General features: G+C 36.8%; 1 protein-coding gene across 1 annotated transcript in view; it reads left to right on the top strand.

Annotated features, from left to right (window-relative positions):
* kcc (solute carrier family 12 member kcc) overlaps nt 1–13,883 on the top strand; it is an 831,023-nt gene that overhangs the window by 792,912 nt on the left and 24,228 nt on the right. The window contains exon 24 of the mRNA XM_090408412.1: nt 5,569–5,885. Coding sequence (XP_090264538.1) covers nt 5,569–5,885 — 317 coding nt within the window. The remainder of the gene's footprint in view (nt 1–5,568; nt 5,886–13,883) is intronic.

The raw sequence follows: 13,883 nt of genomic DNA, 5'->3' as shown, positions 1-13,883 counted from the left end.
CTAAGAAATAGTAAAGCGCACAATGGTTCAATACTTGTACAAGGATTTCGCTGGTTAACAACCTGGGAAGCCTTGCTTCTTCCCTTGCTGTGCACAAGTATTGAGCCATTGTGCGCTTTACTATCTCTTAGAATGTCCATCCATACCTATCTTACTAAGGAAAATAGAACAAGGTGGTATCCCGTTGCCTTCCTTGTCCAGCAATAGCCTCTAAAGAGGCTCAGTACTAGCCGTTTCTCATTCTTCATGATTGTCCACCTACCACAGTATCCTTTAGATCGCTGTCACTTATGGCGATCTTCCGCTGTTCAGGATGAAAGTTGTTGCAGCTCCAACTTCCAGCGGGCTGTAACTTATTGAATGGGTGGTTACATCTAGCCATGTCTCATCCCTGTCATTGGAAAAAATGTGTGGCTTTTTATAGACATAGCCATGCCACCGTCTATCTCACCACTTCCTGTTGATAGATGCTGTCCCATTGTCCACGACTGCTTATTCACAGCTAACCTCTGTATCCAGAGGCCATTCCTCTATCCACAACCTGGGGACGTGCTTGGCACATCCCCAGGTTGTGGATAGAGGTTGCTATTCCCAGGTTGCTATTCCCAACTTATTTTACTCCGAACAGTTTCCAAAAAAAAAAAAAATTATTATTATTATTATTGTGAATGGGAAAAGTAAGAAAGTGTGAGAAACTGGGAGTAGGAAGAAGACGTTGTATGGAAATTTGATGATAAGAGGTATATTTAATGAAAAAAGTGATGAAAGGATGTTTCCCAGGTGCGTAGATGAAGGATGACAGAAAAGCTGTTAGTTTGCATTTGGGAGAAATGAAAGAATTGATTGTTTTGGCTCGCATGAATGATTTGAAATGTGAGAAATATGCAGTGAATATATGAAATATATTCACTGAATGTGAATATTATGAAATATGAAAGAAATATATATGAAAGATTTGCTGATATAGGCAAAAAAAAAAAAAAAAGAGTGAGAATGTAAAAACTGCGTGTCTGCTGCATCAGTATGAGAGGACTGAATTAAGAAGAGCTACGATTACTAATGAGTCTATGAGAGTTCATGGACAATTCATCGTGTCTCAGACAATTCATTGTGAGGAAAAATCATCACAAGGAAAATTCACCATAGAAAAATTCATAACTTGAACTATTAATCATGGAAAAAATTCACTGAAAATGTTATTTGCTAGAAAAGTGAAATGATATTGCATTGATAGTGGTATATGAAAAGTAAATGCAGTGCAAGATAAATTTCACAAAATATGGTTTCTTTTATGTATTTATGTATTATTTATTTAGTTTTAATTATATTTGCATAATATTTTTATTCTTATACAGTGAAAGTAATATTTTATTGATTGGTGAGTTTCCTAATTTCTGTTTCATCGTAAAAAATTGTAAATATTCTTTTTTATTTAGATAACTACAGATCTGCTGATGGAATATTAATATTTACAAAACTGGAATAGGGTAGTTTAGGAAGAAAGGACAGCACCATATTTAAAAATATTTATTCTGCAAACCTTTCACTGTTTTTCTGCGCACTTAGACACCCATCCAGCTGTGACACACATTTTATCTGAACTAATTCAGAAGATGAGGTGTTTCAGTTATTGAATACATGGGTATTTTGAAAATGATGCCACTTTTCCTACATAGGAAAGATATGTTGTACGCTGTTATTGTTTACCGAGCTAGTTTAAGATCACAAGTGCACTTTTGAGTAATTATGTTAAACAAAATTATAATAAAATTACGTAAATGCTATCATAATGTTCTAAATGATGTAAACGGCTGCAATACGTCTTTACCTTTCCTCAATTCCAGTATTTTCAGATGAAGAAATTCATCTCTCACCTAATAATAATTACAAACATCCATACCTATTGTGAGTTTCGAATCCACAGCTCATTGATGGGAGAGGGTACTCTGTCTAGTCTGTTGTTCATCATCATCATGGTTTATTTACAATTTGTAAATAGGGAAACAAACTAAATAAATAGGAATAAGAAAAAGTTAATTATTATAAGTAGCTTTCCAGGCATCTCTGTTTTGAGCCAGTTGAGTTATTTTTCATGGAGAGAGAGAGAGAGAGAGGATCTGTGCTGATAAGGTGGTTAATATACTTCAACCTGTCTTCATAGGAAGCATTTCACAGACCTGTTACCAGCTGGTCACTGATCTCTGCATGCTCTACACACTTCCTGATCTCCAAGAAAGTAAGGTGACCAAATATTTACTTGTTAGCGTGGTTTTCAGCACCCAAGTAATCCTTTGCACTGCATAATCATTTCTGAGACACTCATTTGTCTCAGGAGTGATAACCTCCTGAGACAAATAAGTCATCACTCGACTTCCCTGCCCCCTCATACTTCTAGTTTCCCTGATTTTGCACTTCCAACCTCTTAATGAGCAACAGTTTCTCCAAAGATCTGACTCATGATGCAGTCCATCTGAAATATTCAAGTGTTTTTTGAATATACAAATTCATGGTGTACATCTATAAACTGCACACCATTCCTCCTGCACAATCTTCTCATTGACTGTGTATGGACAATTCAGTGTAGCGAAAATTAATTGCATGAAAATTTATTGCGAGAAAATTCTTTGCAAGAAAATTTGAAATCTTATTTCATCTCATTCCATAAATAATACCTAAAAAATAAATATTTTAGGTATTATTTATTCCATATAAAGTTATTAATATTCTTTCTTGCTACAGGCTCTGTAGATGGAATATTAGTTGTTACAAAACTGGGATAGGATGGTTAGGGAGAAAGAGCACATATATTTAGGAATATTTAGAGATAATAGTTATATCCAACTAATATTTATAGTTAACTATTTATTATTACCCAAGACCCCATGGAGTCAAAGACTCATCTGGGAGGTCCTTTTATCATACACACAGCTCATCATACCACACCTTAAACACACTTAAATTCTCTGCAGACACCACGCTCTCAGGCAAGGCATTCCAATCATTCACAACTCTGCATGCAAAAAACCTTCTTCTCACTCCCCTAATTTAAATATTCTTATTATTCATATTAACTATTCTATTAATAATTAGAATAGTTATTAGCGAGAACAAAATATTTAAGAACAGTTAGGGAGAAAGGGCAACATTTAAGAATATTTATTCTTCTAAGCGTTCACTATTTTTCTGTTCTGTGCATTTCGACATCCATACAGGTGTGATAATATTTTTTATCTGAACTAAATCAGAAGGTGACATGTTTCAGTTATTGAATACATGCGTTTTTGAAAATCACTGCACTTTTCCTCCATAGTAAAGACATCTTGCACACTGCTATTGTTTGCAGAGCTAGTTTAAGATCATAGGTGCAATTTTGAGTAATTATATTTAAGAAAATTATAATAAAATTACATAAATGCTATCATAATGATGTAAATCAGCATCAGTAAATTGACATCTCAGGCTGCAATACATTTTACTTTTTCCTCCATAAGAAATTTTTAATTTTATATTTGGTCTTTTTTTACTGAAAAAAAAAAATATATATATATATATAATTTATTTAGATGGATGCTCCCACAGTGAAATATGTAATTTAGTCTTTTTTTAGATGCATAGCTAACAACCTCAGCTATGCAGATGATATATTATTAATAGACTCATCTTTAGCCAAGGTGCAACAACACTTTGACAAACTGTGCCAAGCTGCAAAAATATTTGGATCGACAGTTAATTGAAATAAAACTAAAATACTCACAAATATAGTACAAGGTTCCATCATTACAGAACAACCTTTAGAAAAGTAGAAGACTTCCAATACTTAGGCTCAGATATAAATAATACTGTAAATGACATAATATTAAGAACATATAAAGCTCTCAATCAACATGGAAATCTAAGAAATATATCGAAATTGTCCCTCATTACCTTGAAAACAAAAATTAGGCTTTACAAAGCACCCTCTCAGGCTATTGTCTTATATCATGGAGAAACATGGAACGTTTCCACTCAAAAAGCAATAAGAACCATTAATAGCTTTAATACAACCTGCATGTGGATTTGCAAAGTTTAGTTGATAGGCAGAAAGGAGGGGACATGATAGGGTTTTATAAGCTGACACAAAGGAAATTGTTCAACATATGATGAATAGAGAGAGAACTAGAGATCACCTCCAGAAGTTGTGTAAGTGTGTGTGGTTAGGTATGGTGTGCTGACCAGATTTTTTTGCTTGGAAAGATGGTGAGGGAGTGGAATGGATTGCCAGAATTAGATGTGAGTGCCCTGATAGTGAATGAGCTTTAGGAGAGGTATTATATGATAGGTATTGTTACTTATACAAGTTAGTGTGGGTATACCAAAATGTGTCTTCTGACTGCATGGAGATATACAAGTGTTATAATTATTATTATTATGTCTGCGCAGTTAGCCTAGTGGCTATGCCCTTCGCGACCATATGCCTGGGGAAGGAGTGTCCTAGGTTCAATTCCCGTCAATGACGTGAGGAGCTTAAGGATTTTCCTCAGCCATAGCCAAGTTAGCTGGTCTTGGGCGTGGACAGCAGAGTTTTTCCCCCAGTTTATTTGGGGGTTTCATCCCGCAAGCAGGCAAACTGGCCCCGTGAACACACATGATACAGTCAGGAATATTTAAGACAATCCCTCCAGCCATTGGTCTGAATTGTCGGCTATGCTGGTCTCGAGCCCAGATAAAAAAGGGGTGATTGAGGTAGTGCCGTACCTCCCTGTAAATGGGGCTCATGGCTGTTGAATCACCATATGAAATGAATGAATGAATGAATTATTATTATTATCAACACTAGACCTCCATGGAATCAAAATGCTCATCTCAGGATGTACATGGTATCATATACAAAGAACACTTCAATAGAAGTCATACTAAAGATCCAAAAGCAGCAATGTAATATACATCAGCAATTTTGTTTACTTTTTTATCCATTGGATTGATTAGCATACATCCTAAGTAGAAATATTGTTACTGCTTTTCCAGGTTGATGCAATATTTTTTGTCAAAATTACCTTTACCTTATCACCTGTAAGATCACAATTTATTAATTTATAATGATCACAACTTCAGTTTTATTATTATTATTATTAACACCTGATCTCTACACCATGAAATGTCTCATCATGGGAGATATACACACTGTCACAGAGACAAAGCTCATCAAACTGTGCTACAAAGTCATTCCAAGTACATGCATTCACCATCTTGTCAAGCAACACATTCCACTCACTATGGAGAAACACCTTCTCTTCCCTCCATTGTTCACATCCTCCTTATTACAGTTTCCAGAGATGGCCTCACACTGTTTCACAGTGTGAGGCCATCACATTGTGAAACAGTAATATATAGCATTAGTGTTAGAGACTACTGTCTGGTAGCAGAAAAACTGACCAGTAGTAAAATTGCAGCTACTAATTCAGAAAAAAGCTCTGACGAACTCAATTTGCAAATTATGTACATAACTTATATTGTCATGATTTATTTGGTTGTTTCATTGCCTCTTGCTGTTACTTATAAAATAATGACTGTCATTCATCGGCTTTCTAGGTACAGTCCATAACAGATCATCGAAATCAGCCTCAAGTACGCCCAACAAAGGTACAGTTTATTGAGATGCCTCCACAAGAAACCGAGCTGATGGAAGTTACAAGTGATGCTGTAACAAAAGAGGAAGAAGAATGCAACGGAGATGACAAAGGCTCCTCTACTAATTCGCCTCATTCTGCTACTCCTAAATCTTCTACACAAGGATCACCAGAAAAGCCTGATCAATCAACTCCTCAAAATCAAGAATCCCCTGCCAAAAATGATGTAAATAAATCTGAATCTAGCAATTCATTTGAGAAGCTGCTCAAATTAAAACCGTATGTATCCAGTTATTTAATTTTGGAACTTAAATAAATGCAGGTGAATGCAATAGTATGAAAAGAACTAAGACCTAGCATGACCTAAACAAATGTTAAGACTCTTGGAATCTGAAGCTGAGCATCCTAAAACCTCTAAAACACTGCATGTAAAAACTCTAGATCACAGTACATCCATATGTTTCATTGTTGAATGACACCCCTTAAAGTACTCCTTCCCATAAAACAGTTATTGTAAAGGCATAAGTAGAAATTATTCTCTTCCTCAAGCAACATGAAGACAACATCAAGATACAAGAGTGCAGTTTCCCCTCCCATGAATAAATGTGGAGGGAAATTGCAGTGTGTGTGTGTGTGTGTGTGTGTGTATGTTGAGAATCTCAATTCATCTGGCTCTGATTGCCAGAGACTCCCCATCCATTCATGGTACAAGCACCCTGTTTGCACCCTAGATGAGTGAGACTGAGTATCCACATGAATTACATGAAAATGAGTAGTAGTGTCAATTGGCAAGCTGCAGACAGGAAAAATCATTTCTCCTAACCATTCTTGGGACATTATGGCATCAGCTGAAAGATAGCAATTATGCTCTTTTACAATGACAAAAAATTTGGTCATCTGTTCCTGGAAGTATTTCTAGTGAAAAGAGGCTACTGCATCATTTTAATCATATTGATGGCTTAAATTTCAGCTCAGTATTGTTTGCTTCAAACCAGTGGCAAGATGAAAAAACATGGCTTCACCAAACAAATACATCTTCTTCTTATGGTTCTATAGTCCAAATCAAGGATTGGTCTACTGATTTTGTTATCTCCTCTTTGTCTGTCCAGAAATTTACTTCCCTAATCTGAGCATTGTAATATGATTTTGCTGTCTTCACTAATGGTATCCATCCATCGTGTTATTGGTTTTCCTCCTGATCTCTTGTACCAAGAATTTTACTATTTGCTTAAGAATACTGTCATCTTCGATACAAAATATGTGTCCTGCCCACTGCAACTTTTTGAACTTGATTAAAGTAGATACTGTGAGTTCTCTATAAAGTTAATGTAACATTAACATTACAAAACATGTAGAATTCTTTGTCAAGAAAGGGTTTATGTTGAGCTAAAAGCTGGTATTATGACAGACTTAGGAGGCATCTCAGAACAGCACCATGCCTTGAGCAGCCACAAGGAAAGTATGTTAGTAAAGTCAAGTGATAGTGAAGTAGTCAAGTATTGTTTCAGAGAAGCAGTATCAGACAGCATACCAAAGTCAGGAGGATAAACCAAGTGAGAATTTAGTGGATGAGTAGAGATATAAAGCAAGAGTTTCAAAAAAGAAAGAAAACACTGTGGAGAGAATATAAAGAGGAAGGTAACCAGCATACTCATGAGCAGTCCGTTAAAGCAATGACAAAGTGCAAAAAAGAAGGCTGACTAGTATGGTAAGAAAGGGCAAATGAGATTAAGAGAGAAAATTAGATAAGCAGGCCAAAATAAATCCAAAACAATTTTTTTTTCTTTATGCAGCAAGTATGAGAAAAATTGGCTATGGAAGGATGACTTTAATCAATGCTGGTGATAGATGCAAAAGAAATAGTTAAGTTGCTAAGTGACCATTTTGCAAAGGTGTATCATCAAGGTGGAAATTTTACAGTTGCTATTGCGACAGAGATGCATGTCAGAATTGAGGTAGATGAACAGGAGGTGTTCAGCATATTGAGAAATATCAATGTGAATACAGCAGTGGGACTAGCTGGCAGATCAGGCTGTGTACTATGTGAACGTGCAAGAAAATTTGCATTGCCACTAATGAGGTTGTTCAATCTTTGTCTTTGCTCTGGCAAGGTTCCAAGGTAGTGGAAAGATTGGTAAGATAGTACCGTTGCATAAAGGTGGCTCCAAGACAGAAGTAGCATACTACAGACCAGTTAATATTATTAGAAGTGGTCATTAAAGTATTGGAAAAGTTGGTTAAAAGGTAAAATGCAACAGTGGGTGGATAGGGATATGATACTGTATATGCCATCTCATCCTTTCTCCTACTTCTGATTTTATAATAAAGTGACAGCAGACTTGGATAAATGAAATGGCTACACCATGATGCTACTGAATTTTGCAAAGGCATCTGACAGAATACCATATGGAAAACTTTTACAAAAGTAAGAGCAAAAGGAACAAGTATGAAGCTAGTTGCATGGATAAGGGTGGGAGGCTCACAGACAATGCACCAGAGAGTAGTGTATGGTGGAGTGGAATCTAGGAGAATGATGGTGACTAATGGAATACCTCAGGGCTCTGTACTAGGGCCACTATTCTTTAATTTGTATATCAATGATATAGGGAAAGATTTAAGAGAGGAAATTCAGTTGTTTGCTGATGATGCAAAACTACTGAGGGTAATAGTTGATAAAGGTCATGTTTGATATCCTATAGGATGATTTAAATAAATTGGCATTGTGGCCAGAGGATAATATTTTCAATTTAATGTTGCAAAATGTAAGGTTATGCACTTTGAGTTGAAAAGGTTACATACTGTATATCCCATTGCTGGTACTAGATTGCAGGAAATTGATGAGGCTAGTGACCTGAGGGATAATGGTGGACAGAGGTAGTTGAAGTTCAGACAGAATATTGAAAAAGTTGGTAAAATAGCACAAAGAATTACTTGGATGTTTGAAAACATGCTTCCAAATAGGAATGTTATTATCCCCTGTTTATACGGCTATGATTTGGCTGCATCTCGACTACTGTGCGCAGATTTAGTCACCTGTGTTTCTTAGGGATCAGGAGGTGGTAGAGAAAATTCAGAGAAAAGCTGGTGATAGGTCTTTGAATGTTCCCTATGAGGATAAGTTGAAAGTATGTAGGTTACAAAGTTTAGCTGATAGGCAAAAAAGATGGAACATGTAGAAACATAAAGATTATGAAGAGCTCAGGAGACAACTTGCAGGTATAGCATGGAATGAGGAGTTGGCCGGAAAAGAGATCAATGCAGCTTGGGGAATTTTCAAAAACTATCTGGTAGATGCAATGTCTAAATGTATTCCAAGGGTGAGAAGGTTAAATAAGGCATGAAATGGATGAATAAGGAGATTAAGCATGTGATACAGAAAAAAAAGGGCATTATGGAGACAGCATAAGAGAAGTGGAAATAACCAATTCCATGAGGCAAAGACCAGGCAAGGTGGTGAATTGGTTGGTGAGGGTAGCTAAAGAGAGGTATGAACAGTAGTTAACTAATGAAGCCAAAAAGAATCCTAAGGAGTTCTTTCGATATGTAGCCAGCAAAAGAAAGAATGATTATGGAAGGATGACATTGATTGGAGAAAATGATATAAAGACACAGAAGGTGTAGTGGAGATACTTAATGAGCAGTTCATAAAGGTCTTTCAATCTTGTGAATGTGACTTCGTGGAAAGATTGAGAGCAGTTGATGATTAGGAAGAGAGACTGACTGTAAGTGAGCAAGAGGTATATGGGGGAGTTGAGCAAACAAGATGTAAATAATGCTGTGGGACTTGATAACATATCACCACATATTCTGATGGAATGTGCCAGGGAGTTGATACCGGCCTTGAAATATTATTTTAATACGAGTCCTGCACTCCGTCACGTTCCTAAGGAGTGGAAGGAGGGCAAGATTGTGCCACTTCATAAAGGAGGTGATTGAACTCAAGCATCAAACTATAGGCCTATCTGTGTGTCAGGTGTTGTAGTTAAGTTGTAGAAGCATGTGAGAACTAGGATCCAGAATTGGGTTGACAACACTTGTGTTATCTTTCATGGACATTATGGATTTACTAAAGGGAGGTCATGTTTTAGTAACCTACTTACTTATTACAATAAGGTATCTGCTTCCATGGACAGAGGAGAAGGATACACAGTAATATACTTAGATATTGCAAAGGCTTTTGATAGATTACCACATGATAAGTTGAAAGCCAAACTAGAGTAAATGGGTTGGATATTAGATTGGTGCATTGGATTGGAGACTGGCTATCTGATAGGTATCAACAAGTTGTGTATGGGGGAGCAATATTCAGGAAAAGGAAAGTTACTAGTGGTGTGCCTCAGGGGTCTGTTTTAGGGCCATTGCTGTTTAAGTTGTATATTAATGATATTGGTGAAGATTTGGATGGAGATATTCAGTTGTTTGCAGATGATCCAAAGTTGGGATGAACCATGAAGAGTAGAGAAGATGTTGTGGCCTTACAAGAAGACTTGAATAAATTGAGTGATTGGGCACAGGAATGGGGGGATGCGAGTTCAATGTTGCAAAATGTAAGTTTTTAAAATTTGGAAAACAAAAATGGGATACAGAATTTATGTTTGGTGAGGATATATATTGTCGGAGGTATAAGAAATAAGAGATCTGGGGGTGACGGTGGATAAGGATCTGTAATTTAGGGGATACATAGCCAAAATTGTGAAGACTACACAAAGGCTTCTGGGAATGATGTGGAGGACACCTGACTTGTAGAAGTAGGGAGATTCTTGTTCCATTATATAAGGCTTTGATTAGGCCACACATGGACTATTGTGCCCAGATTTGGTCACCTGGTTTTGAGAAGGATGTTGGAAAGGGTCCAGAGGTGACTGACTAAGTAGTTTCTAACCTCTGGAATGTTGAGTATGAGGAAAGATTGAGAAGATGCAGCTTGCAGAGTATGGTGGACAGGAGGAAGAGGGGAGATAATGATAGAGACCTACAAGTTATTAAGGGGTTGTTATAGGATCAATGATGGAGAGGTCATTCCTTGTGCTCATTCTAAATGAATTCAAGAAGAGATATGATAGATATTGTTTTGATGGTTTTGGTCTCCCGCGATGAGTCTGCTGATCCCATGGAGATACCTGTAATAATAATAATAATAAATATTTAAATTGTTTCACTTTTTCTATTTCATTGTTTGTCATACTTTTATCAATTAACTGATTCTGCATGGTATTATTCATTATTTTAGTTTTCTCTTGATTATTTTTAGTCCTATCTCATGCAATGATTTTTCTAATTCTATATATGTTTCTTCTGCTTTCTGTTTGCTTGACATGATGTTAATGTTATCTGATATGTGACAATGTGCAGTGATTTGTTTATTAGAATGTTTTTTGCATTTACTAGCAATGATCAGATTATTATTTATTATTTCCTGACTTCCATGGAGTCACAAGACTTATCATGGGAGGTCAATGCAATGTATATCATACCACTCCTTAAACTTATCCACTGTCTGCATGTTCACCACCCTCTCAGGCAGTGTATTTCATGCTTCTACCACTCGCCATATAAAAAACTTACTTTTTACCCTTTTACTCATACTTTCATTTGCAACTTCTAGGATTATTGGAAAGGGATCTGTTAAATCATTTTGTATTTCAACTCATGCTTTTGAATTTTCCATCATTAACCATGTGAGTCTGGTATTCCATAATCTCTTATAATTTTCTGGTATTAATGCTGTTATATACTTTTTGGAAATCAGAAAAATCTGATGAATGTTTACACCTAATTCCAAACACTTCTCTAATTATTATTATTATTACACCACCTGTTATTATAATTATTATTATTATCATCAGAACTTAATATAATCAGAAGACTAATTCTGGAAGATTCCTTTGTCGCATCCTATCCTATCCTAATTTACGCTCTCATAGATCTACACATTTTACCATGTAGGTATTCGGAACCGAGATGCTATGGAATAGGTTGGTTACTCATTCTTCCTGGAGGTGTCCTATGTCTGTGTTCACAGGACCTGTTTGCCTGTTCTGGAGGACAAAAAAACCCGAGTTTCCAGGTGACAAAAACCCCCTACATTCACATGAGACCAGTTAACTCACTTTTAGTCAAAAGAGACCAAGTAAAGGTTCTTCACGCCACTGACATGAATCAAATCCAGGTCTCTCCAACTATAGGGCTTCATCTATACTGACTGAGCTGTGGAGGCTCTTTTGTCACATGCACATCTTTATCAAAACTTCTTTTAAATTTGTTTAAGTTAAGGGATATTACATCCCATATAGTTTCTTAGCCGAATAAGAAACTCAAAGAGTTTCATGCCGAATATAGTAGAAACTTATATAAAGTTCGGCGATTCCAAGCGTAAGCAAATACCTGGATACTGCAGCACTGATCCCAAGGGTAGTGCAAGCTGGGGCAACTCGTGGTAGAAGTGGAGCGAGCTCCGATCACTATTCTTGATATTTGCCCATAATGTGAACTTAGCTCCTAGGAACTGTATTTTTGTTCACATTATGAGAGAAGGTCACTACCCAGACCGGTTTCGACCTTTATTGAGGTCTCATCAGTGAGTAGCCAGACCTAGTTAATATCAAGTTTGTAGCGATCAGAACTATATTCGGCATGAAACTCTTTGAGTTTCTTATTCGGCTAAGAAACTATATGGGATGTAATATCCCTTAACTTAAACAAGTTATATGTCGCCGAATTGAAGCCTTTGGCTCTTCACATATCTAACTTCTTTTAAATGCATTCACATTCTCTATACTCACCACTCTCTTAGGCAATACATCCCAATCATCATTATTATTGTTATTATTACATCCTTCATGGAGTAGGTAGACTCATCTTGGGAGATTTGTTCAACTGACACCATATTGATCATATACAGGGTGTTCGGGATAAATTTGACATATTTATAATTAATTATATTTTTCCGTAAGTTACATGTATTAACACACACTTCTCTTCATTTAAAAGTTTGGACCCTTCTTCATTCATATACAAGATGTCAGAAAGGATGGATAGCTGGAACCCACCTGAATCATGGAAGAGAATAACTTGTATCATGATGATTCGTGCCCGCCATCAAAATAAGGATATTACGACTGCTGCCCAATGCTCCCTGAATACAGTAAAAACAATCAGGCATGAACTAGAGACTTGCAATGGTGACTACGAGGATGTAGCAAGAAGAAAGATCCCTAGCAGACGATCTGATTGCGTTCGTACAGCAGAATTCCTCGCAAATCTGCAGGAACAGGTGTTGAAGAACCCTGGCATTGGAATTCGGGCTTTGTTCGTGGAGTTGCTAACTGTAGTCAAGCCCTGGATAACAAGGGTAGCCAATGGTAGGCCGTATGTATGGCAGCAGGATTCGGCCCCTTGCCACACCTTTGGGAAAAGTCAAAAATGGTTGTCTGAAAATTTCTACGACTTCGCCAGTCCAAATGTTTGGCCTCCAAACTCCCCAGACCTTAACCCCATGGATTATTTTGTATGGGGCGCAGTTGAAAAAGACACCAATCGCACTTCCAGTAATACAAAAGCCCAGTTAATGGATAAAATTAAAACAGTTTTTGCGGCCCTTCCCAGGGAGACTGTAGCATCAGCTTGTTCGAGGTTCCGAAGCAGAATTGAAGCTGTGATCGATGCTAATGGTGGTTATTTTGAGTAAATCTTGTTGATAGTATTGTAATTAACTTGCCTGTAATGTTTTTTTGTCAATTCATTAAATTTAATAGATACAAAGAAGATTTTCTTTTTCCTTACGAAACTGTCAAATTTATCCCGAACACCCTGTAGAACTGCTTGTTATCCCAACTCCTTATATTAACAACACATTCTGGTAATGAGTTCCATTCACTGACAATTCTCCATGTAAAAAATCTACTCCTCATACCCATCTTCACCACACTTTTACATAATTTCTAGGGATGACCCCTGTTTATTTTCCACTCACCTTCTACTCTTTTTATAATCCCCTCTGGATTAATCTGATAAAATCCTCTCACTAACTTAAATGTCTCTATCATATCACTTCTTTTCCTCATATCCACCAAACTCTGCAATCCACATTTATTCATGGCCAACACTCCAAAGTCCCAACATTGTCTTAGTCACTCATCTCTGGACCCTCTCCATTGTCTCCACATCAAATTGAAAACCTGGTGACTAGATATGAGCACAGTACTCCAAGTTTAGTCTGACCAGTGCCTTATACAGTGGCACAACCACTTCCTTATCCCTATATGTTAGAGTACTTCT

This window comes from Typopeltis vanoorti, chromosome 18 (assembly GCF_054136105.1).
Source record: "Typopeltis vanoorti isolate ZY-2024b chromosome 18, IOZ_Tvanoo_1.0, whole genome shotgun sequence".
Taxonomy (NCBI): domain Eukaryota; kingdom Metazoa; phylum Arthropoda; class Arachnida; order Uropygi; family Thelyphonidae; genus Typopeltis; species Typopeltis vanoorti.
Note: the sequence above shows the minus strand (reverse complement) of the source record. Positions and strands in the feature narration are given on the sequence as shown.